The 23,489-nt window shown below is 31.5% G+C and overlaps 2 protein-coding genes across 2 annotated transcripts; one reads left to right on the forward strand and one right to left on the reverse strand.

Annotated features, from left to right (window-relative positions):
• Positions 1–517: 517 nt before the first annotated feature.
• On the reverse strand, positions 518–3,181 carry LOC107902553 (uncharacterized). Its single transcript, XM_016828711.1, has 5 exons — positions 3,151–3,181; positions 2,810–3,057; positions 2,449–2,632; positions 1,569–1,673; positions 518–636 (listed from the first exon to the last, which is right to left on the reverse strand). Exons 1-5 carry the CDS (start codon positions 3,179–3,181, stop codon positions 518–520), a joined length of 687 nt encoding a protein of 228 aa, XP_016684200.1.
• A 6,948-nt stretch (positions 3,182–10,129) lies between these two features.
• On the forward strand, positions 10,130–11,136 carry LOC121217933 (uncharacterized). Its single transcript, XM_041094623.1, has 2 exons — positions 10,130–10,730; positions 10,804–11,136. Exons 1-2 carry the CDS (start codon positions 10,209–10,211, stop codon positions 10,981–10,983), a joined length of 702 nt encoding a protein of 233 aa, XP_040950557.1. The 5' UTR covers positions 10,130–10,208; the 3' UTR covers positions 10,984–11,136.
• The last annotated feature ends 12,353 nt before the right edge of the window (positions 11,137–23,489 follow it).

The following is a 23,489-nucleotide window of genomic DNA, read 5'->3' on the forward strand; positions in this document are numbered from 1 at the left end:
TCCAAATCTGATCTCCCTCTTCTTTACTAAAGATCGGATCACCCCTTTTGTTCTTGGCAGCAAAAATTCGTTCAAAATCCCTAAATTCCTTGTTCTTGCCTGTTTCTTCTGTTCAGATTTGGGTTGTTTTAATTGCTGGAATTTTGGGGAAATTTAACTTGCTGTTTGTCTTTCTTTTCAGATTCGACAGATTGGAGTATTCTTTTGGGTTCAATTACATGTTCTTGATTCCCCAAGAACCTTTATTAACATTTATTCCTATTCTCAATTTGATTCTTTGCTTATTTGGGGATTTTTATTTCAGATCTGGAAATTCAAAGTTCTAATCTTTTAATTTATGTTTCGTTTCAGATCTGTTAGTTTAGAGCCTCGAAGGAGTTTTTCGTGACTTGGCAACTCGATCTTGGTCCGCGCACAGCCCCCTATCATTAACAATACTGAGTAGAGAGTAACCAAAACCAGAAATGGGGTCTTAAAATAGCAAATCCCCACTATCCTTCGAAGAGAATCAACAGTTCTATGGTGGGTCATGAAGGCGACAGTCTTCTGCAGCAGCCGCTTCTACCAACACTGGAGCTTCTTCAACCCAGAAGCCATCCTCATCTCGATTTGAACCCTCTTGCGCCATTGCATGTGCTGTTTTGTTACCAAATTAGCCAATGAAGTGTAAGGCGTCACATGCATGAAACTCCTTTGCTATCTCCTTTGCAGACCAAGTAAGGGCACTTATATCTGAGAAATCTTGTTCATGGTTGTTAATATTCCTGATAAAAGATCTTAAATCTCCCTCGACTATTATTGATAGAAAACCTAAATATTTAGCAAATCGAAGTTCGTGTATCACCGCAACTGCTTCTACTGCAAAGACTAAAAGAATAGGGTAAGTGATTTTGCAACAAGCCCCCATAATCTCCCCATTTTCATCTCAAATCACAACCCCTACTGCAGCCTTCTTTTGATTTAATCTAAACCCAGCATCACGTTTATTTTAACCAACCCTGTAGGTGGTGGAGACTACCGAGCTTGAAATTGAAGGCTACACCACTGTCCGTAAGGATTACAAAGACCAACTCCACATAATAGTTGCGGATAGAGCTGACAATCTCACCTACACTCTAGTGTTCCCTTGTGCACCATATGATTCCGAGCAAACTATATAGCCCACATTGTACCACAAATTTCATTATGTTTTGTTGTATGATACATCTTTAGTATCCATGAAAGCCACTCATGGAAATCCATTTGAGCACTAGCCACATGCAATGGGTAACCCAACATTACCCACACATTTCTCGCACTAGCATAAAATCTTAGCACATGGTTCACTGTCTCGTGATCAACATTACATCTCGAATAGATTGGATTATTTGCAACACTTCTATTGTATAGGCATGATCTAGTGGCTACAAAACCATGAACAAATTTCCACAAAACTATTTTGATTTTTGAGGGACATCTAGTTGCCCAAATTTACTTGAAAATTTCATGCCCAAATGATAAGAGAGTCAGTGGCTAGAGTAATAAATGATATCCGCTATGAACAGAGTATATATCCAAGCGTTCATCACCCCAAATGAGACAATCCTCATGACGAACAGACGGTAAAGGAATACCCTGGATAAGGATTGCATTATCATCTACAAAAAGCAAGTCAATCAAATCATGGTTCCAACCTATTCCATTCAAAAAAATAAGCTTAGACACCCTATCAATGTTACCCGATCTGGGGGTTTGACCTCTTCTAGGCAAAGACCTTGGCACTCAACAATCCTCCTAAATCTTAATTCTATCGCCTGTCCCCACATTCCATTTAAGCCCTATCTCAACTAATTTCCTAGCACTCCAGATGCTCTTCCAAACGAGTGATGGATTGGAGCCCAACTAAGCAATAAGAAACCTTGTATTGGGAAAGTATTTGGCCCTTAGGATACGCGCCATCAACAACGTAGGATGCATTAAGATTCTCTACCTCTACTTTGCTAGTAGGGCTACATTAAACTTTGTAAGATCCTTAGACCCCAACCCTCCATCATCCTTTAGTTTGCTAAAAAACAACTAACTACATCAATAGATGCCTCTCTTGTTAGCCACCTTTTGCCACCAAAACTGAGCTAGGGCACCTTTAATTTCTTTATAGAAAGTTTGTGGCAAGAGGAAACACATCATTGCGAAATGTTGGGATTGCTTGGAGAATGGATTTTATGAATACCTCTCTTCTACCTATTAATAACAGCCTCGTACTCCAAAAAGATATTCGACTTCGAATTTTATCCCTTAGGTTAGCAAAGGCCCGCTTCTTGTTCCAACCTACCATACATGGTAAACCTAAGTATTTCTCTAAGTTGTCAGCATGATGAACCCCTAGAATTCTCTCCACATCCAACCTATTCTTCATGTCAACATTTGAACTAAAGAAAACACTGGATTTTTCAAAATTGACCAGCTAACCTGAACACTTGGCGTATGATTGAAACACCTTCAAGACATTTAATTCTCCCATTTTCGTGGCATCCCAAAAAATGAGGCTGTTGTCCACAAACAATAAATGAGTAACCCATGGAACACCTCTCACCACCCTTGTTCCCCTTATTGCACCACCACTTTTTGCCAATCTAAGCAAAGCCAAAAGGCCCTCTTCACAAATTAAGAAAAGGTATGAGCTCAAAGGATCTCAATGCCTAAAACCCTAAGATGGCGTAAATTTATCCCCCATCCTCACATTAACCACAACTGAGTAAGTAACTAACGTGATGAACCATATAATTCGTTCCACTCAATTGAACAAGAAATCCATTTTCAATAACATCACCTTAATAAACTGCCACTCAACACAGTCGTATGCCTTGCTCAGATCCAACTTGAGAGCAAACGACCCTTCTTTTCCCAATCTTCTATTTTTCATGGAACAAAAAATCTCATAAGCGACCACAATGTTATCAGAAATGAGATACCCCAGCATAAATGTGCTTTGTGCCTCATCAATGCAAAACCGAAGAACTTCTTGAAATCGATTCACTAAAGCCTTTGAAGCAATCTTATAAATTACGTTGCAAAGGCCTATGGGATAGAAATTCATCATATTGCAAGGATTCTTTACTTTTGGAATTAATACAATATGTGTATGGTTAATAAGGTTTAATGGAACCTCACCTTTTAAAAGGTCGATGCAATAACAAGCCATTTCACTATTTGGAAACGAATGTCATTATAAAAGTAGATTACTAAATTATGTCAAATTAAAATATAAAGACTAAATTTCAAATATTATTGTAGTAGAAAGATGAAAACTATAATGTTATTATCATCTTATAATGATCATGATTTGCTTCCTTTTACTTTCCTTTTAAGTTTGAAACGATTTAGATGTTATATTTTTAGATTGTCACACCCCAAAATATAGAGGGTTAATTGAAATGATTAAATAAGAAAAAGGCTTTAATGGTCAAGTATTTGCTTCCCTCCCTAGAAAGCTTAGGTTTGAGCCTCATCCCTCTCATATTTTTTTTTATTTTCAGCAACTCAGTTATCACACCCCAAAATATATATACAGGTCAGTGTCCAAATTAAGCAAGAAATTACTGCAAGGCTTAATGGTTAAATGTTAGTATTCCCCCTAGTGGCTCGAGTTCAAGACCCATTCATCCCCTTCCCATTTCTTTTTAATTTTAAAAAATTTAGGGAAATTGCTTATGTCGCCCCTAGGTATTTAACCAATTTTTTCCTAATTGGAATTAACATATTGATCATTTTCAACTCCTAATAGAAATCCTCCTTCTCCTTCCTATTTCTTTGCTTTTTCTTCTTTTTCCTCTTCTTTAAACCATATTTTTATCTTATTGCTATTGATTAATTTTCTTTCCCGAATCAAATCATCCATATTCAATCATTTTTCTATCGCTTACTAAAATTGACTTCAATAGCATCTTTATTTTCATCAAAGATCTATAAGTCCTTTCATTTCTTTAAATAGAACTTGTAATTTCATAACATCATTATTCCATGTAAATCTTTCATTTGATTAACCAATCTTTTTATGGTTGTTGCCCAAATATTTTGTTAATCTTGTCAAATCTTGATACCAATCTTTAATTCATGAGAATTTTTTATTCAAAGGACGAAATTTAGATGATCAGACCAAACTTGATCATGAGAAATGTCAATCAAACCCTTGGTGAAAGGTGTTATTTACCAAGGGAATCGATGGAAAATCATGTGAAGTTTAGAACAACACAGTCTCCCACACGGACATGTGGACCACACGGCCTGCCACACAGCTGTGTTTTTCCTGTAGGGTAAATTTAGCATTTTTCACACGGCCATAGTTTGTTATACAGCCTAGCCACACACCGTGTGACCCCTGTTTTACAGTTTTACTTAGAAATTTATGCAATGTGCAGTTTAGTCCTTATATTTTCCCTAAATTGTTCTTAGAGTTTTTATTTATTCAATTAAGCCCATGATATTGTGCTTATTCTAGAATCTGTGATTTAATGACTTAAGTGCTATTGTTATATTGTATGAGAAGTGAATATTATCTGCCTACTATCAATGTGATATTGATAAATTGTTAGTGTTAATATTGTTACTGCCCTATTGAGTACATGTTATGCATGTCATTGCCAGTGTTGAATTGAATACATGTTAAGTATGTCCACTGCTAATGTTAAACTGAATACATGTTAAGCATGTCCACTGCTAATGTTAAACTGAATACATGTTAAGCATGTCTACTGTTTTGCATTATTTTGTTACGAAGCATGTCATATTGCATTGCATGGGGTGGGACGATATGTATGGAGGAAGAGTGATAGGTTAATAATATGCAAACCAGTGGTGGCTTGTCCATAACCCAGTGGCAGTTTATCTGCAAATATTTTATCTAAAAAAATACTGGTGGTTTATCCACAAATTTTACAACAAAGTGGTAGTTTATCTACAAATTAGTGGTGGTTTATCCATAACCCTGTGTGTACGGATGGATGAGTTCAGGGGAACTCCTAGTGAGGTGTGTAGCAAAATTAGGAAAGATTTTTCTTTTTCTATATTGAAATTGCATTTTCATTCATAAACATGTGCATACAAAATTGTGAATTCCAAAATATTATAATGATGTGTTGATCTATAAAACTGTTACTATGACTTGCTATATGAATGTGATTGTTCTAAAGAACTGTCAGTTCACATGCTTTATTACACCGGTTTTCTTGTGATTTGACTCACACTGAGCTTCTTAAGTTCACCCCCTTTAATTTCCATATTTATAGATAACCCACCAGGTTAGGAAGCGAACACGGCATCTAGTCGGCTCGGCTCGGATAGTTTTTATTTTATTTATTTAAAAATATTTCAGTTTTACATTATAATTTATGTTATCTGAAACTGTATTGATTTATTTGAACTGTGCATGGGACTTTAGTTTTGGGTTTATTTGGCATGCATGACATTTAATTTGATTTTAGGATATTGAAATATGGATTTTGAATTAATTATGCATGAAATTTGGTTTTCCTTAAAACTATGATAAAAATCATTTTTCCACTACATGACTATGTAGAAGAGGTTTGAAATATATAACTGGAATTCAACTTTTGCAAAACAATCGTTAAAATCGATCTGTTTTGAAATTAAATTGTACATTTTGAAAACAAGCAAATTTTTTCTTCAAAAATTGAAGGAAATGTTTTAAACAAACTGTTTTTAAACTCCGATAATGTTGCTAGGCCATTTCAGTGGCCAATATAATCTTTCGAATTCAGACCTAACGTCTAGACCGAGTTGGGGAGGTTACATAGATCTAACAATAAAGAGGGTTTTTTTTTTCCTTCTAACAAACAATGAGAAAAAAAAAAGAAAGAAGAATTGATGGATTATCTAAGCAATAAAAACTTTATCCTCTACAAAGTTATCAATTATAATTAGATTATGACACGTTCACGATGTGGATGAAAAATAAAATTATATAAAAAATATATTTATAAAAATATTGATATATATATAATAAAGTTTTAGTTGAATGATAAAGTACAAATGTGAAATTTAAAATGTATGAATTTGAATCCTTTTATATGTGTTTTTTTTCCTATCTTTTTATATAAAAAATATAAAATAACAAAAACAATCTAAAAATAATATAATTTAGTTTGTAAATTGAAGGCATTTCATCTTTTTTTTCATTTAAGTTGGTATTCGATTAACTTGTAAAACCAACCCCATCAAGAACTTTGTAATAAGTATAGTTAAAAGAATTTAACAAAACATTCCCCAATGCTATATAATTTTGACATTCAAACTAATATTAAACTTTTTTTATTGATCGAATCTTAATTCAGTTGGTATAATTTTATTGAAATTTTTTGAAGGTTATAGGTTTGAGTGGATTTAGGTGTAAAATGTTTTAATGTTATTATTTATACTATTATTTAAGTATTTGATTGAATTGGTGTCACGAGTCAACTTGCACCAATTTGATTAGAAAATTATGAAAATGTCCTTATATAATTAAACTAAGTTATATTATTTGAGGGTACTTTAGTATTTTATTTTTAACAAAAACCAATGAAAAATATGCATCTTGTGGGATTTGAATCCCCGCCAATTAAATTTGTAAACTTTAAACTTACCACATAACCAAAGTTTCATTTTAATAATTTTATACATTTTTATTTTAATATGCACAATTTATTACCCCTATCAACGGTATATTTAGTATTTTTAATTTAATGGATTTATGTTTTAAAAATTCGTTTTACTCACAATTTAATATAATTTTTCATTTTAATGTCGTACATATTTCATGTGTTATTACTTAATTTGTTTCAAATCCTACGTTTCATTATTTATTGTATGTTATTTTTAAACATTTTTTTGTCTTCTAAATACGTGATTTCCATAGGCATATGCGTGTGATAAAATTTCTAATAATCAATTAGGAATTTGAGATTAACCTTAGATTAAAAATGTATAAACAAATTGGGATAAGGTAATATTTAGTCCCTGAACTTTTTTTTTGTCCACATTAATCCTTAAACTTGGCAACTTTTCTCGTTTTTGGTTCATATGATGATGTCACACTCTAATATTATGTCATGTCATCACCTAAAACTTTTTTATAAAAAATTATAACTTTTTAATTGATGATGTAGCGTAATATTAAAGTATCAAAATCGACATTTTTCAAAACTAACATGGATTAAAAAAAATTTCAAAGGCTAAATTAAAAAAAATTGAAAAGTTTCTACCTAATTTAACTTTTTTAGGAAAGCTATGCTATTTTCCTATACATTGATTCAAGAAAAACTAATATAATATGTATAAATAGATTGTAATTTTTTTTTCTAATCCATATTTTTTTATAATGAAAATATCATTTTTAATTTTATATTTAATAATAATTTTTGTTTATTTATTTTAAAAAATTAGTATTCATGCAATAGCAATTTAATCGAATATTTTATTTAGAATATTGATAATGTCGAACAAAATTCTAAAGATATACCACAAATGGCTGTAGTGGTAAAGTAAGAAGAAGCAAGAAAAACTGCCCCACCTTTTGGGTGACCTCAAACTTTCTTTTCAGATATTGTTAGATGGGAACATAGATATAATTTGTTGTAGATGGTTACATTCCACAATTATGGGGGGTGACACACCACAGCACTAGTGATTCTTTTGTCGTTATCAACACTTGAAGACGGGGCTTGTTAAGGTTTTATCTTTCTCAATGTTGTATGTATTATTCTTTTCTCTTCCTTTTCTCCTCGTGACTCTCGTTGCCCTTTGTCCTCAACTACAACTGCGCCTATCAAGCTGCTTTTCTTGCCTTTTGTCCTGCTTTATCTCGCCTCCCAGATTCTCTTCGCATATTGGAATACCTCCTTACATTCTCTTGTGCATGAGCACAATATTTTGCTCGATAAAATATCCCTAGTGAGCCTTAGACATAGATATCTTAGTTCAATTCAAGGAGTTAGATGCCATAATGTTGCCTTACCTACACGATATACCAATTCATCTAAACCTCAATCATAATCTTAGGATTAAGACAACTTACATATATGAGCTAAGGCCCCATTGAGAGAAGTAAACAAGAGCGTTCCCACCAAAATCAAGTGACTCCCATCTCTTTACATATGACCTTTGACTATCATATAGCTCTTCACCTTGCAATCTTTTTTTGTGTATCAACAATGTATTATTATTTAGTTCACTAATAGTGAATAGAACTATACATTATAGGTATACATTCTGTGTATCAACAATGTATCATATAAATCCTTACAGAAATATGTTATTTTTACTTCTAAACAAAATTTTAGAATAAAATCATCTTTAATAGTTTAATTTAAAATTTAAGAGATTATCCACATTTATTTATTTATTTTCAAGAAAAAGGAAAAACATAAAAGTAATATGTAAGTTCTACACCAGATATTTTCATATCTGTATCTTCTATTCTCTCTCATCTTAGAGTAAAAGTAACGTATTCAACTCCAAAACTGAACACATGACTACTTGAGAAAGAAAAAAAAAACCCAAAGAATAAGAAATGTGTAGAAAGATTGACAATTGGCACAAAATGGTTTAAATGAAACTTGGTCCCCACTTTTAAGTATTTAATTTCCCCCCTTATCAAATATTTTCTTCCTTTCTCTTGCATCATGTACCATGTATTTTTTTAACCCTAAATTAATATCAAATAGTTTCATAAAAAAAAAAAGACATGGGGGAGTTTTAATTGATTTAAGATTTTTGTCTTTTAAATTTATTTAATTAAATAAAATTATTTTTGTATTTTTTATTTATGATTAAATGGTGTGTTTTAATTTGATTGGCTCAAAATTTTTGTAATAGAGTAAATGGTTGGACAAAAATGATAAGGAGACCAAAGTTTAAGTACTGCTTTTAATAAAGCTCTAAATTGTCAATTCTCATAGTCCGAGTGAATGTGGCCAAAATTAATTGCACCAACCTATTTTAATTTCTCCCCAAACTTTAAAATATTTTAATTATATATTTAAATTACCCATGCTCCGTTATTAAATTAATTAATTTAATGAACGTTAATCTTAGTCAACATAATTTAAAATAAAAAAATTTTAAAAATAAATAGTGTAAAGTTGGATGTTGTAAAAGACAACAAATCTTACTATATTAAATATAAAAATTTTGATTTTGAGGTTTTCCAAGTTTTTACAAAGAGTATCATTCACTCTTTCTCTCTTTTTGCTCTACTTTATTTTTAGTTTTAAATATTAAAAGTTATATGGAAAATTTTTGCTTTTCTTTAAAAATTTTATATTAAATTATATGACACATAAGATTTTCCGTGTCATTTAATAGTTAAATTAACGGTTTCAATAATGGAAGTATCCAATTAATATAATATTGATAATTTAAAGACTAATTTAAAATGAGTCATAATTTAAGGATGCTTGATGCAACTAACTAATAAGTTCCACATTTTTAATTTTTATAATTAAGATAAATTACTATATTAACGTGGCAAATGTTTTCTAGTGGCCTTCAATTCTTTTTTTAAGTCTATTTGCTTTAGTTTTTTAAAAATAAAAATTTTTATTATGTATTTCCATATATAGATAATTTCTACTCGAAGTAATAATTTTAAAAAATAAAATAAATGATTTTACATAAAAAAAACCATTTTTTATGGAAAATATTAAGAATGCTTTAGTACTAAACTATATATGGTTTTCTTCCCTTTTTTATTTTTTTAATTTTTCTAATAATCAAGTCTAGTGGTTTCATGTATTCAATTAAGAGTTACTTTGATTCGCGTTCTTTCTAAATTTAAAATTGAGTTTTTCTACCTTTATTCCAAAAAAAATTATTTTTTTTATTTTTAAAATTTTAAATTTTAAATTCAATTGTTAATCTGTAAAAAAAGTTATTAAATTCAAATTTATTATAAAATTATTTTTTAATTGTATGGCTATGAAGTGAATTTTTTTATTATTTAAAAATTTTATATCCATAAATTTAAAAAAATTAATAATGTTAATAATTTGAATTGAATTTTAAAATAGAAATAAATTATTTATGATATTTTAAAATATTATTTCAACTTATTTGTCTTGTTTAGGGGTGTAAACTAGTATATAATGGAGGTGCGTATTGCAATATCAGAACAACGACACAACACAAAACAAACCGAAACACACAAAGCTTAGCTACGTACGTACACCATCACCATGACTGCCAATTCAACCCTGCTAGCAACACAATGTGCGGCTGTTGTGGCCGTCCCACAGCGGTGCCATCCCCCCTCTAGATTTGCCACTGGGTACCAGCAGCTTCGTACAAATTTGGTAATCACCAAAACATACAAACCTACAATCATGGTTGCCGGTGCCTTGGTCTCCAAACCATCCCAACTTCATGCAAATTTGGTACCCAAAAGAAACAAAATGGTGGTATTTGCCTATCCAGAAACAAAAACAATAGAAATCTCAACCAATGGCTTTCCAGAATTCATTGAATGCATAATTAATAACGAAAGTAAGAAAACGCTAGAACTGGATTCGACTGAACCATTTCTGGGGTCTGAGGAATTTGAGAGGATCGAAGATAAAGTTGTCACAACTTCTAGTTTTACGCAACAAGCAGCAAGTGAAGGTTCAGATAGGTGTGCCTCTGGATATGTTACCTACAAAATCGAAGATAACCTTAGGTGGATTATTGCCTGGAGAAATGCAATGGATGAGCGGAACAAGGTAATATTTAATCCACACTTGTATTATATACTTGTTAGCATATATAATAAATTAATCTATGATCTAACTGCAGGTCTATACTGCAATCATTTCCGGAGCAAAGAAAGGTTCCATCGAAAAACTTGTTAGGAAATCTACTGAACATAGCAGTTTCCAGGACGACAACATTGGGTACGCTGCAGAAGCTGAAATTGATCCAACCAGCTCTAGGCCAACTGTGAAAGCAAACCTTACAATTAAACAGAATGAGTAGGCTTTCAAAAATATATACGTTTATGCTTAGTTATGATAGTATGTAGAAATTCAGAGTATACTCTGAAATGAGAACCCCTTCAAACTTATGTCACTTATTGCTATACTGTAATCTTTCTTCCTAATAATAATAAGCCCTTTATTTTATGCTTTATCCACACCAACATATCCTCTAATACCTTTTAAAACCATCACTTTTTTTTATTTTTTTTTTCTAAATTCAATAAACTATCATGAATTTATGTACAATGCAAAATTAAATTACAATAATAAATTGTAAAAAAAAAGTATAAACCGAATAAAAGCACAATACCAACGCAACATAAAAAAAAAATTTGTGTAACAATCACCTAATAAACAATTTTTAGTTAATTCAATATCCTAAAAAAGAAAATTACTTAACAGCCAATACACTCCAAATCAAGCCTTCTTAATTCAAAATTCAACTACTTTGGGAGACAACTTTTATTTATTGGCATAGATTTGCACCAAGAGTTCATGATAAAAATTATTTTTTTTAAAAAAAAACTATAACATTATTTTGTCTAAATAAAGAATATGAAGATATCAATCAAAATAAAACTTTATATTTTTCTTAAATAAAAATTTTCCAATCCAAAAATATTACGTCCTCAATTTAAAATCCAGCGCCAATATTACATCCAAAAAAATGTTGTGAATGTTTATCGTCTTTTACTATTTTGTATTTACGTAAATGTGTTTGTGCGTTTTAGCAGTTCTTTTTGCAGCTTCAAACTTTGTTTTTATAGTTTTCAGGGCTGAGCATACAAGGGGGAAGGAAGGGGACAGGCAGAGGGGCTGGCCTAAAATGAAAATTTGTAGCTTTAGATTTTTCAAAATTCATAAAATCCAAATTTGATCTTGCATACAAGAAACAGATAAATGCAACAGAAAAAAAAAAGGGGGGCGGGGGGGGGGGACAAGTTACACAGCTCCTATGATACACTAGCCACCTGCCCTTTCAAACTAAAAATACGTCAGAGAATCAAGAACCCTACTTCAGCTTCCGGAGTGGCTGACGAGATTGTTAAAAGGATCGCTAGAATATATATTCCTACTTTTTGGTCCATCCGCCATCTCCGGAGATCATCTAATTGTTTTGCGGATAACCTAGCCAAGATGGGGGTGAAGAGAAGTAGGGATGGATCTATTACAGATTTTCTATTTATAGTTAGCTGGGTCAAGTTTCCCGTTAAACTTTCTTATTTATTGAGGTTTCATGCCTTTGTTCTAGCTGTGTTATTGCTACGTGGGGATAATATACGGTAATATTATAGTTTGCTTTCTCTCAAAAATATTTGAAATTTGATTTAGTCATTTTAAAAATCATAAAAATATAATAAATACAATAATATAATATATTTTAATTCTCATAAAAAAAAATCTACGTCAAACTTAATGTTAAAATTTGTCCAATTAACATATGGTTGATGGCTTGCTTTTGTTCTGATGGTTTCTGTCCAAATAAGGGTTGTTTAATGTAAACTAGAAGTTAAAATTGCAAATGTTTGAAAGTAGGTTAATTAAAGTTAGTGTTGGTTTGATGATTAGAGTGTTTATATCTTTAGGTGTGGTTTAGGTACAAGTCATGTTAGTTACCGTTTTATTTTCCACTTATAATTCACAAGCTTAACTAATTACATCTTTTATGGGCATAATATATATATTTTGGAATATAGTTTATAATATATATATAAATCGCTTTTTATATATAAGTTAAAATTTAAATAATTTTAATTTTATGGAAAAAAATTCTTATAAATTCAAGTGGATTTTAATAATGAAATACATTGATTCAAATAAGTGATTAGATGATAAATTAAAACCAATTTTTGAGATTTATCTATATTTATTAATGAATCAAAAACTACAAAATAAGAATGTCAATGGAACGAAACAAACAAGTTTTTGCTCAACCCACTTCAACTCAACTTTGATGCCTTCTTACTCGAGCCCCATTTTATTTATTACTTTTAACACCCAAACTAAATCTTAAGAAAGGGAATCCCCAACTTGATAGTTGAATTGCAACATGGCACAACCATTTCTTTTGTCCTGTTAAAGCTTTAAAATATGGACCTACTGGCCATGTTTTTCATTATACTATTTTTGAACTCCTTGGTCGTGGAAGGAGGATGGCGAAAAAGTCAATGAAATTGACCATCAAAATGTCTCTAATGATAAGAAACAAGTATATATGTCATCCTCATATTTATATGGGAACAAAGAATAAAGAAATTATTGACGCAAGATTTCAATGAGGTGGAAAAATGTGGTAGAGATTTGAAGTGGTTTACCCCTGTAGGGCAAAAAACCATCAATGATTGAGATAAGGGGGAGAAGCAATAGCAAGCTCCCATGGAGATGGAAAAAGGGCCCCGCAAGGATGGTTGATGATGGTCGGATTGATTGGGGAGTGTAGAATAGGAAGAAACCCTTTTGCCCTAATACTAAAAAGTGTATGTAAAGAGGTCCTTGGTGGGATCCAGATTTGAAGTCGAAGGGAAGGTTATAAAATGACATTGCATGAGATGAAAAGCAGCAATAAGGTCTCCGTGTCATAGGCGAGGTCAATTTGAATTAGGAAAATCTTATCAACCTTGCTGTTAATCTCGAATTTACTCCCTCTTTTAGCCCTATTGGTGAAACTAAATTTATCACTAATATTACAGAGTCAACCATTATTGTTCCTAAGTCTGAGACAGTATTAAGGGAAATTGAACCTAGAGAAGAAGACACAGAATCAAGATCATCTCTTGATGAGGTGCAAGCGACTAAAGTGGCAACCACAATGCCCACTTCCATTACCACTCCCACCATTAGGCGTAGGAGAACACGTTCAAAGGTGAACAAAGAAATTGAAGCACTAGCTTAGGCCAAAAGAGCTGAGAAAGAGAAGGTCGTTGCTCTATCCAAAGCCTCTTAAAAGAGAAAGATTATTGAAGAGATTCCATCTAAAGACTCATTTGATTTAACTGATGAACCAGAAACTAAATCAGACCCCACTTTATAGAGGACATACCTCTGAAGGAAATCATCGGTGACAAAACTCGATCCAAGAAGCCAAATGTTCCTATGACTGCACAGCAACGTAATAAGAGGTTGAAGCAAGTAGGTGTACCTTCTTTGCTTGTTGAAGCTACTGCCAAGGCACATTGAAGAGATTCCACTTATAGACTCATATAATTCAGTTAATGAACCAGAAACAAAATCAGGCCCTAGCTTTGTAGATGGCATACCTCTAAAGGAAATCATTGGTGGAAAAGCTCGATCCAAGTGGCCAAATGTGCACATGACTGCACAGTAATGTAACAAGAAGATGAAGTAAGCGGGTGTACTTTCTTTTCTTGCTAAAGATAAGGCTAGAGAAGAAGAGGTAGCTCTTCTAGAGAAGCAGAACAAAACATTCTTCATTCCTGCCTGCTCCAAAAGGTACCTAGCCTTGTTGAAGAAGAGTTTTATTGAGAAGCAGAACATAGATCAAGCCAACTGGCAAAGCATGGTATGGACACTCTTCTCGACAATAATATTCTCACCGGCTTTTTTTGTTTTTCAAGCAATATGTAAGGCAAGTGGTGCTCGAATTCTATGCAAATCTTTTGATGAGTATCACTGATGACCAAAGTAAACTCTACCAAAAGATGTTCATTCGAGGAAGATTATATGATTTTACTATTACCTTGAACAGAAAGGTGCTCAATTATTACTATCAAAATATGGTTGATTTGAAGGAATCCTTGAACACAATAGCTTTTATCATCACCAAAAATGTCCATTTCACCTAGCATGAGAAGGGGGAATAATCTAGCCTCATCCCTGCCCATTGTTTATGCAGCCTTGTTTGGCATTACCGCAAGGAATTGGCTACCTGATAGCCAAAGGGATGCAATGAGAAAGAATGTTGTAGTGTTGATTAGGGAGAAAGTAAAGATGGTTGAATTTAACCTTGGCCAACTAGTTTTTGAAGAGATGGTGAAACATTGTTGGGTTAGGAGAGAACTAACAAAAGCATAGAAAAAAATAAAAATAAAAGGAGATGATTGAATTCATTAACCAAGCAATCCTTATATACATGTCTCAAGTGACAACCTCAACCAAAATTTAAATTCCTACTCCTACTAACAAGCTAACAACTCCTAGGTTTCTACTTCTAATAACAAGCTAACAAATATCCTTAGGACTTAGTCTTATTAATAAAAAAACTTTGCAGCCCTTGAGACAGTAACATTCTCATCTTGACTCAAGTGTTGCAGACACCAAGTTTATTCCTAAGAAACTCAAATCGACTAACATGAAAAAAAATTAGTAAAAATATTTGTCATCTGATCCTCTGATCTGCAATAAACCAGTTTATTCAGTATTTGTTTTCTATGAATTCCTTTTCGGCTAGTACAACTTCAAGAGCTGCCTCCAATTGTTTCTTGACCTGCAATCCCATCTTTAGATAATCTAAATCAAAATTCCATAATTCAAAATCATCATCAATTGCTCTAGAAAAATCATGAGAGTAGCTAGAGTGTCGCCCCTTCCTCCAAGGTCTTATGTTGTCAATATACTTGTGATTAACACCATTTATGGTTTGATTAACATATCTTCTCATATTCAATAATTCCTTCTTCAATTTTTCATTTTTTACCAAAAGCTTGATCACCTCACCAACTAAATTCTTAAGCTTAACAGCATCTGTAGATGTCAATTCTTTCACATATAAAGCTTCTTCAGTTGGTTTTTTTATTTATTTTGGAAACATAACCCACTGTTCTCTTCTGAAAGTTGCACATGTTCCAATTTTAGTTTTTCACTCTTGACCTCTTGAGATTAAATCTTTTTTCGTATCTCATTAGCATATTCTTCAAATATTTCAAGTGCAAAAGATGATAGTTTATCATCAGAGAGATATGCCAACTGTTGCTCCAAGAGAGTTATCTTTGCATGTAATTCTTTATTCTCAGAACACTTGTTTTGCAGTTGTTCTTGTATGATATGATTATCTGTCGATTTTATCTCAAGCTCAAAACTCTTTTCATTACATTACATCATCAATTTCATAATTGTCTTAACTTGCTTAGCAAGAAGGTACATTTGATCTGATGTCATTACTCCTTGACACTTGGATGCCACTTGCTCCTCCTCGAGTGGATTCAATGAGAAACTCTTCTTCTACATCTTGATCCTAAATAATTCATTGCCTCTAGAGTCAAGGATCAGACACCTTTCCTCTTCAAACATCACCTTGAATCCCTTCTATATCAATTTCTCCACACTCAGCAAGTTTTGATCAATTTCAAGTACAAACAGAACATCTGATATCAACTTAGTTCCATCACAACTCTCTATTGCCACTGTGTATTTTCCCTTCACTTCTAGGTATTCTCCATTCCTATCCTTACTCTCGACTTTAATGACCTGTCAAGGTCTTTAAACAGTTTCTCATCACAAGTCACGTGATTGGTGCGACCGCTATCAACTAACCAACTGTCACATAGAGTGCTTGATGAGAAGCAACAGACAACAAATAGATGGTCCTCTTCTTCTTTAACTGCAACATGTGCTCCACCTTGCAGGTGATTTCTTGGTTCTTTGCAGAACCTTTCATTATACCTTATCAAGTTGCACCTTTTGTACTTCACATTTGGCCTTCTCCAACACCAAAAATCGAAATGATTATGTTTTCCACAATACTTACATGAAGAATACTTAATATAATTTCCAGTACCATTACCTTTTGCAGCAGTTTCTAAACCACTACTGCCACCACACTTCTTCCCATCCCACTTCTAGTCCTCTCTTACTTCGCCCTGCTACACCTTAGCCTTTAATTCTCATTCTATGCTTCCTTCTTGCCTCATTAGCCTCCTCTACTCTTGTGCTTGTAAAGCACTGATCAACTCCACCACTCTCAATTGAGTCAAGTCATTGGTTTCTCTAAAGAGGAAATTGTTGCTTCATACTTCTCAGGCACAGAGACTAGTATTTTTTTCACCAGTCTAGAATTAGAGATATCAGTCTCAAAAACTCTTACCTTGTTGGAAATATCTATAAGTTTGTCTGAGTATTCTTTGATTGACTCGGACTCCTTTATTTGTAGCCCATTGAATTCTCTAATGAAGTTAAACACCTTCATGTTTTTGATCCTCTCATCTCCTTGATATTCAGCCTTGAAGTAGTTTCATATCTCATTTGCTAATCCAACAGCCATAATTTTATTAAATATGGCTGGTGAAACCAAAACATAAAGGCAAGCTTTTGCCTTTGCCTTCCTAGTGGTTCTCTCCTTGTGTATTTTGATTTGGTTCATAGTTGGATTGTTGAGAAGTGGAGTCACCTCATAATCTTCCTCACCAGCTTCCCAATAATCACAACCTTCCATGTATGCTTGCAACCTCACATCTCATGCTTGATAGTTCTCTCCATCAAACACAGGTGGGGCTAAGATAGACGGGTTACTTGATCCCGATTCCATTTTCCTCAATACTCACAAGTGTAACTCTCAATTTTTCTCTCAAAACTCTAATAAAACTTTTCTCACAAGTCCCTCAAGAAAACGAGCTTTGATACCACTATTAGTTTAGCAGTGAACTAATAGAAGCATGAAATAAAAAGAATAAAAAGGGATGATTGAATTCATTAACCAAGCAGCCCTTATATACATGTCTCAAGTAACAACCTCAACCAAAATTTAAATTCCTGCTCCTACTATCAAGCTAACAACTCCTAGCTTCCTACTCCTACTAACAATACTAACTAGCTAAGAAATCTCCCTAGGACTTAGTCTTATTAATTAAAAAAAACTTTGCAGCCCTTAAGACACTAACAAACATGCTAAGAAAGTCCATGCAAGGTATCATTTACATTTCCCCTTTTTAATATTTCAAGTGTTAATCCTTTAGAATCCAAGGCTTGTGCATGCCACTGAGAAACCTAAGAAAGTTGTGGTTGAGCTTAAATATTCTCCCAAATGATTTGAAGGCAAGCACATCTCTACTAATCTAGTTGACCAACCTGTTAAAGAAGAAGAAGAAGACAAACTTAAGGCAAAAGTACCTGAAATGGCAGCTAAAGTGGCCATTTTTGTCAACACTTCGAGCAATCCAACAACATTTGACAGGAGAATGATCAATCACCACTTCTCCTATTAACTCTCATAATCAATTCTCTACCAAGCTATGCTCAAAAATTCTGAGTTATCCAAGAAATTCAAGACAAAAAGATAACATTGCGTAATGATCTGCTCACTCAACCTAAGCAGTATAAGTTTAGCACATATTTTTGAACAAAAAAAGGGGGAGTAGAACTTAAAAAGAGATGATGGGAGACGATGTTTTGTTGCGATTGATTTTTTTCCTAATTTTATCTATTTTTTATCTGTCTAAACAAAAAAAAAAGGAGTAAAGCTTTATTTGCACCTTACTTAGGTATTTTTTTTGAACAATCTCATTATAGATTCTGATAATGTTTGTTCTTTTTGACACAATGCTTAGAACTACCCATAGCACCTCCCCAACCCATAAATATAAGGTTTATGCATCTAGGTGTTAGGACATGATTCACTCACTGAAAAATATAGTGGGTTTATTCACTAAACTATGCTCCGCAGATGAGGGAAACTGAACTACGTAAACAATTATTTATATCTTTTGTTTACCCTAAACCCGTGTCTGGTATCAGAGGTGCCGGTGTAACGAGTTTCTAGAGAAATAATATCGTAATATCTATTGTAAGTTTTATTCTTTGATTTACATTTCTGTTTGTTTCACAGTTGTTTGTTTCAAAATCCATATATCAGTTATTCTGTCTTCTTGTTGCCGTTGAGTCCAGGGAGGACGTTTAGGCGTTGAGTGAAGACGATAAAGATAATAGACGGTCTTAGGTACCAGAAACAAACATTATGGAACAAATCGAGTGTCAGTTTAAAGATAAAACTTGTGATCATATTACGCATATAGACTCTAGAAACGAAAACAACGTTTCATCTCTGAGTAAGGGTATAAATAGTCTTGTTGATATGACTTCTTTTTATTTTGGTAAGTTATTTAGTAAGGTCAGTTCAGTTGAAGAAAAAGTAAATAATTTAAGTAATATAAAAGATTTAGACTTAAACTATGAGTCTAAAGAAATATTAACTAGCGTTAATAATAAATTAGATCAGGCCTTAAATAATAATAATATCGAGTCAGATGTAGATTTAGGTCCTTTATACTATGGTAATGGTAAAGATCATATTTTAGTTTTATCTGAAGAAGAAAACACTTCTTCCGATGAGTCGACTTCTATGTTAAAAAATTACAAAAAACATAAAAAACGTAAAAAAAAGATGAAAAACAAAAAGAATATGATTTCCAATCCGATAAAACCCTTATAGAACATTGGAAAGAAAAATTTACTAATAGTAATGATCAACTAGAAAGAGTTGAATATTTAAAACTAATTGAAGAACTTTATGAAAAACATAAAGATCTATTTAGTATGTTTAATTATCATTATATGTTAAAATATGATGATAGTAGTAGTTCAAGTAATTCTGAAAAAACAGAATTATATAAGAAACAATCTAATGAAGAAAAAATTTCAACAGATCAAGATGAAGACATAAAAGTCTCAACTTATAATTCTGATGAAGAAACCACTTCATCTGAAGAAGAAAATATAGATATCCCAGAACCTATGGATACTGAACCAACAGATCCATATAGAAAAAGGAAATTAGAGTCAAATAGTAAAACAGATGATTATCTTAGACATTTAAATAAAGATGTTGAAATTAGTGATAAAATTAGAATTTTTGGTAATAAAACCGAAAATATTGCTACTAATGAAGTAAAACCTGAATACCCAGGAGAAACTTCTAATCAACCTGTTCAACAAAGAATAGATGATTTAAATAAAAGAAATGTAGCCCAAGGAGGAATCTATTTAGATTTGACTAATACTCCTATTTCAAATTATGAAAAAATTATAGATGATTGGGCACAGTCTATGACTATTGTTGTAAACAACAATAATTGGTCAAAAGAAAAATTTTTAAATTATTTTGTTGGAACATTTCAAGGAGATGTTCTACAATTTCTCAGAAGATGGGAAGAATCTAAGAAAGGTAAAGAACAAAAGGGGCAATTAATCAACCAGATAGGAACCCCTAAAGATCTTCTAAAAGGATTAACCTTAATTCTAAAAACAGAATTTTGTGGTTATTATGATAAAAAAGATCAAGATAGTACATCTAGTTATATCCTTTCTAAGATTAAATTATGTGATATAAGATATTTAGAAGAATTTTCTAAAAAATTTCTTCATTAATATCAAAAGTTAAAAAATGAAAATATAGAATTTTAGAAAAACCAATATTTTCATAAACTACCCCCACCCTGGGATGAGATATGTATAAACAAATATGTATCTTATATAGAGAAGCACAGTAAATCATCTGGTCTTCCAATAAAAAATCTAGATTCTATATGAAATAGGATAAACTTTGCACGTGAAAAAATAACTTTACATTGTCTGCAAAGTAAAGCTGCTAAACAAGTTAAGCATAAATTAAGTGATAAATATTGTAATAAAATATTAGAAAATGAATGGGAATTTAGGTGTAAGAAAATATATCCAAATATTTATAAAAAAACGTAAAAAATATAAATTAAGAAAATGGAAATCAGGTAATAAAAAATTCTCTGGTAAAAACCAAAAAGTGGTTAGGAAAAAAACTTCCAAACCAAAGAAACAAATTTGTAAATGTTTTATTTGTGACGAAGACGGTCATATAGCTAGTAATTGTCCTAATAAAGGGAAAAATGCTAGAAAATGATTAAAAGTCTAGAAGAACAAGATTTAGAAATATGTTTTCAAAAGGAAACAAATCCTGAAGAAATATTATATGAGTTAATATCTGAAACAGATTCTGATAGTAACGATGAATATATTTTTATGTTTAATATAGGAAGCAGTTCTAATAAACAATTAGAAGAAATTCCAAATCCTGAAACACAGGATATTAAGTTAGGAAATTTGATCGGAGAAGAAAAAGACTTTTCTGATGAAATGATAGAAAAAATTAATAAAAATCATATTTTTAAAGAAGAAATATATAAGATCTCTAAGTTCAAAATTTGGACACAGAGACATATAGAAAAACTTAGTGGTAACACAGTTGCTAAGGATACTAGAGGAGGATTAACAGAAATTCCTTTGTTTACAAAAGAAAAAATTAAGAGGATTAGAAAGAAATATCCTCAGGTTAGATATATACATTTAGGCATAATCATGATTACCATTAGAGCTTTATTTAGAAGAGGTCATGATATTCCTATTATAGCTATCTTTTTAGATAAAAGATTTGATAATCCAATAAAAGCACTTATTGGAGGAATCCAGTCTAATTTACATTCTGGAGTAATAGGATTTAAAGTTAAACCAAATTACTTTATTTCTATTACAGACCCTCTAATAGAAGAGTGTCTTTGTCTTAAAATTCAGACAAAAAATTCTGATATTAATGATTTAGCAGAAGATCTAGCAATCAGCTGGACTGCTATTAATGAGTATACAAATACTGCTAAAGTTGAAATCAAAGAAATTAATAATAAAATTATTGAACTCTTTGAACCAAACAGGTTCAGTACTGAAATTCAGCCAAAATTATTAGATTTAAGAGATCTGTCAATTCCAAGAGATTGGATGATGAAAAAAATTAATAGTTCTAGTACTTCTAAACCGGTAAGTACTATAGAATATATGTCATCAGGAAATAAATTGTATTTTAAAAATAACTGTATAACCAATACAAATGAAAATTTAGTTTTATCCTCTAGTTCCCAACCAGAAGATGAAGAGGATAATACTAGTACAAACAGTACACCGATAGGAATGAAAACTGTTGAAATTCCTATATTTCCTACTAATCCTAGTAATAATTCTAGAAAAACTAGAATGGGAGAAATTCAAGCTTCAACAATTGATAAAAAGTCAAAAGTTGGAATAAACATTAAAATAACATTTCAATTTAGAAAATATAAAAAATATTCTCTAAATACCTTAATAAATACTGAAGCTACAATCTGTAGTTGCAGAAAAAACGCGGTTCCTGTAGAAAAATGGGAATTAGTTAAAAAACCTATAAAAATAATAGGCATAGGTGGAAGTAAAACTATTATAGAATATAAAGCTAAAAACATACCAATCTATGTAAACAATGTTAGATTTTTAATTCCTAAAATATTATGTTTTCCTAATATGCAAGGAGACATCGTATTAGGAAATAATTTTATATGTAAATATTTACCTTTTACTATTGATAAATATTCTATTTGGTTATCTGTAAAAGAAGACTTTGTAGAAATTCCACTTGAAAAAGATAATAAAGTTGTGTGTAATAAAAAATTTACACTAAGAAAAAATTAATATTTATGACTTATTACTAATATTTGCTAATTTTTTGAGCAGGCCTTATAATGGATAGAGGTAAAAAAACCTCTACAAGAAATAGTAGGTGAATGGACTACAGTCCATAAAAAGCCCAACAAAGGGAAAGCAGAATCAAACTCCAAAAAAGGATTTGTACTTGCACAAATACCATTCTATCCTAACCAAGGATATTATGTGTCTTATCCAATGGTAAATCAACCACTTGGAAACAATTTTTCAAACATGGTGTATCAATCACCAATGTCTCAAAATATGAATTCAGTATCACAAACAAGTTCTGCTGAAATCATCAAAAGTTCAGAAAATTTGTTGAAACAGCAACAAATTGAAGAAGAAAAAGATTTTTCAAAAATAAAATATTTCTATAATCCTGGTTTATCACCAGAACTCTATGATTTTATAAACGAAATATGGAAAACCCATATTTCAAATCAAATGGCTAATTTCCGAAGAGCTCTTACAAAATTTTCATTATTTTTAGTTGAAAAAAAACTAAAGAAAATGAAACTGATGATTTATTATTAAAATCTATTTTATATAGAGAATGGGATGAATTCCAGTTAGAATTTATAGACATTAAGGAGACAAACAATCTTCTTAATATTATTCAATATTTTATTCATAAAGGGAAAAACAATCCTATTATGAATAAGGTATTTAGAATATGAATGTACAATAAAGCTATGAAATTATTACCGGTAAAAATATTCACAAAAATAAATGAAGTAATTTGCAGACAGCAAATTCAATTTCAAAAAGCTTTTTCAGAATATTTTCTACAGGCATATGTTTTTAACGATTACTTAGATAATGAATTTCCTACTCTAAAATATAGACTTGATCATGAACCATTTGATATAACCAATATTGAATGGGGCTTTACTAAAGAAATAGTTGTGCAAAATCTCTCTTTTCATCTTTTAAAAGATTTTCCAACTATTGTAAAGTCTGTTTTACAAAACATCATAAACAATGATGATTTTTATTACTATTTTCATATTGATATTATTAGTCTAATTGGTATAGCTGAACAAGAAAAATTTTATCAGCCGTATCAAATTTGGA

The sequence above is a fragment of the Gossypium hirsutum genome, chromosome D05 (assembly GCF_007990345.1).
Source record: "Gossypium hirsutum isolate 1008001.06 chromosome D05, Gossypium_hirsutum_v2.1, whole genome shotgun sequence".
Taxonomy (NCBI): Eukaryota; Viridiplantae; Streptophyta; class Magnoliopsida; order Malvales; family Malvaceae; genus Gossypium; species Gossypium hirsutum.

Excerpts from the sequence above, each read along its gene's own strand:
- LOC107902553 (XM_016828711.1), bottom strand. The coding sequence starts at position 3,181 with ATGGCTTGTTATTGCATCGACCTTTTAAAAG. Across the intron at positions 2,633-2,809 it reads TTGAGTGGCAGTTTATTAAG|GGCCTTTTGGCTTTGCTTAG; the intron begins GTGATGTTATTG and ends ATTTGTGAAGAG. Across the intron at positions 1,674-2,448 it reads ATCATACGCCAAGTGTTCAG|GTTGGAACCATGATTTGATT; the intron begins GTTAGCTGGTCA and ends TGAATGGAATAG.
- LOC121217933 (XM_041094623.1), top strand. The coding sequence starts at position 10,209 with ATGACTGCCAATTCAACCCTGCTAGCAACACAATGTGCGGCTGTTGTG. Across the intron at positions 10,731-10,803 it reads CAATGGATGAGCGGAACAAG|GTCTATACTGCAATCATTTC; the intron begins GTAATATTTAAT and ends ATCTAACTGCAG.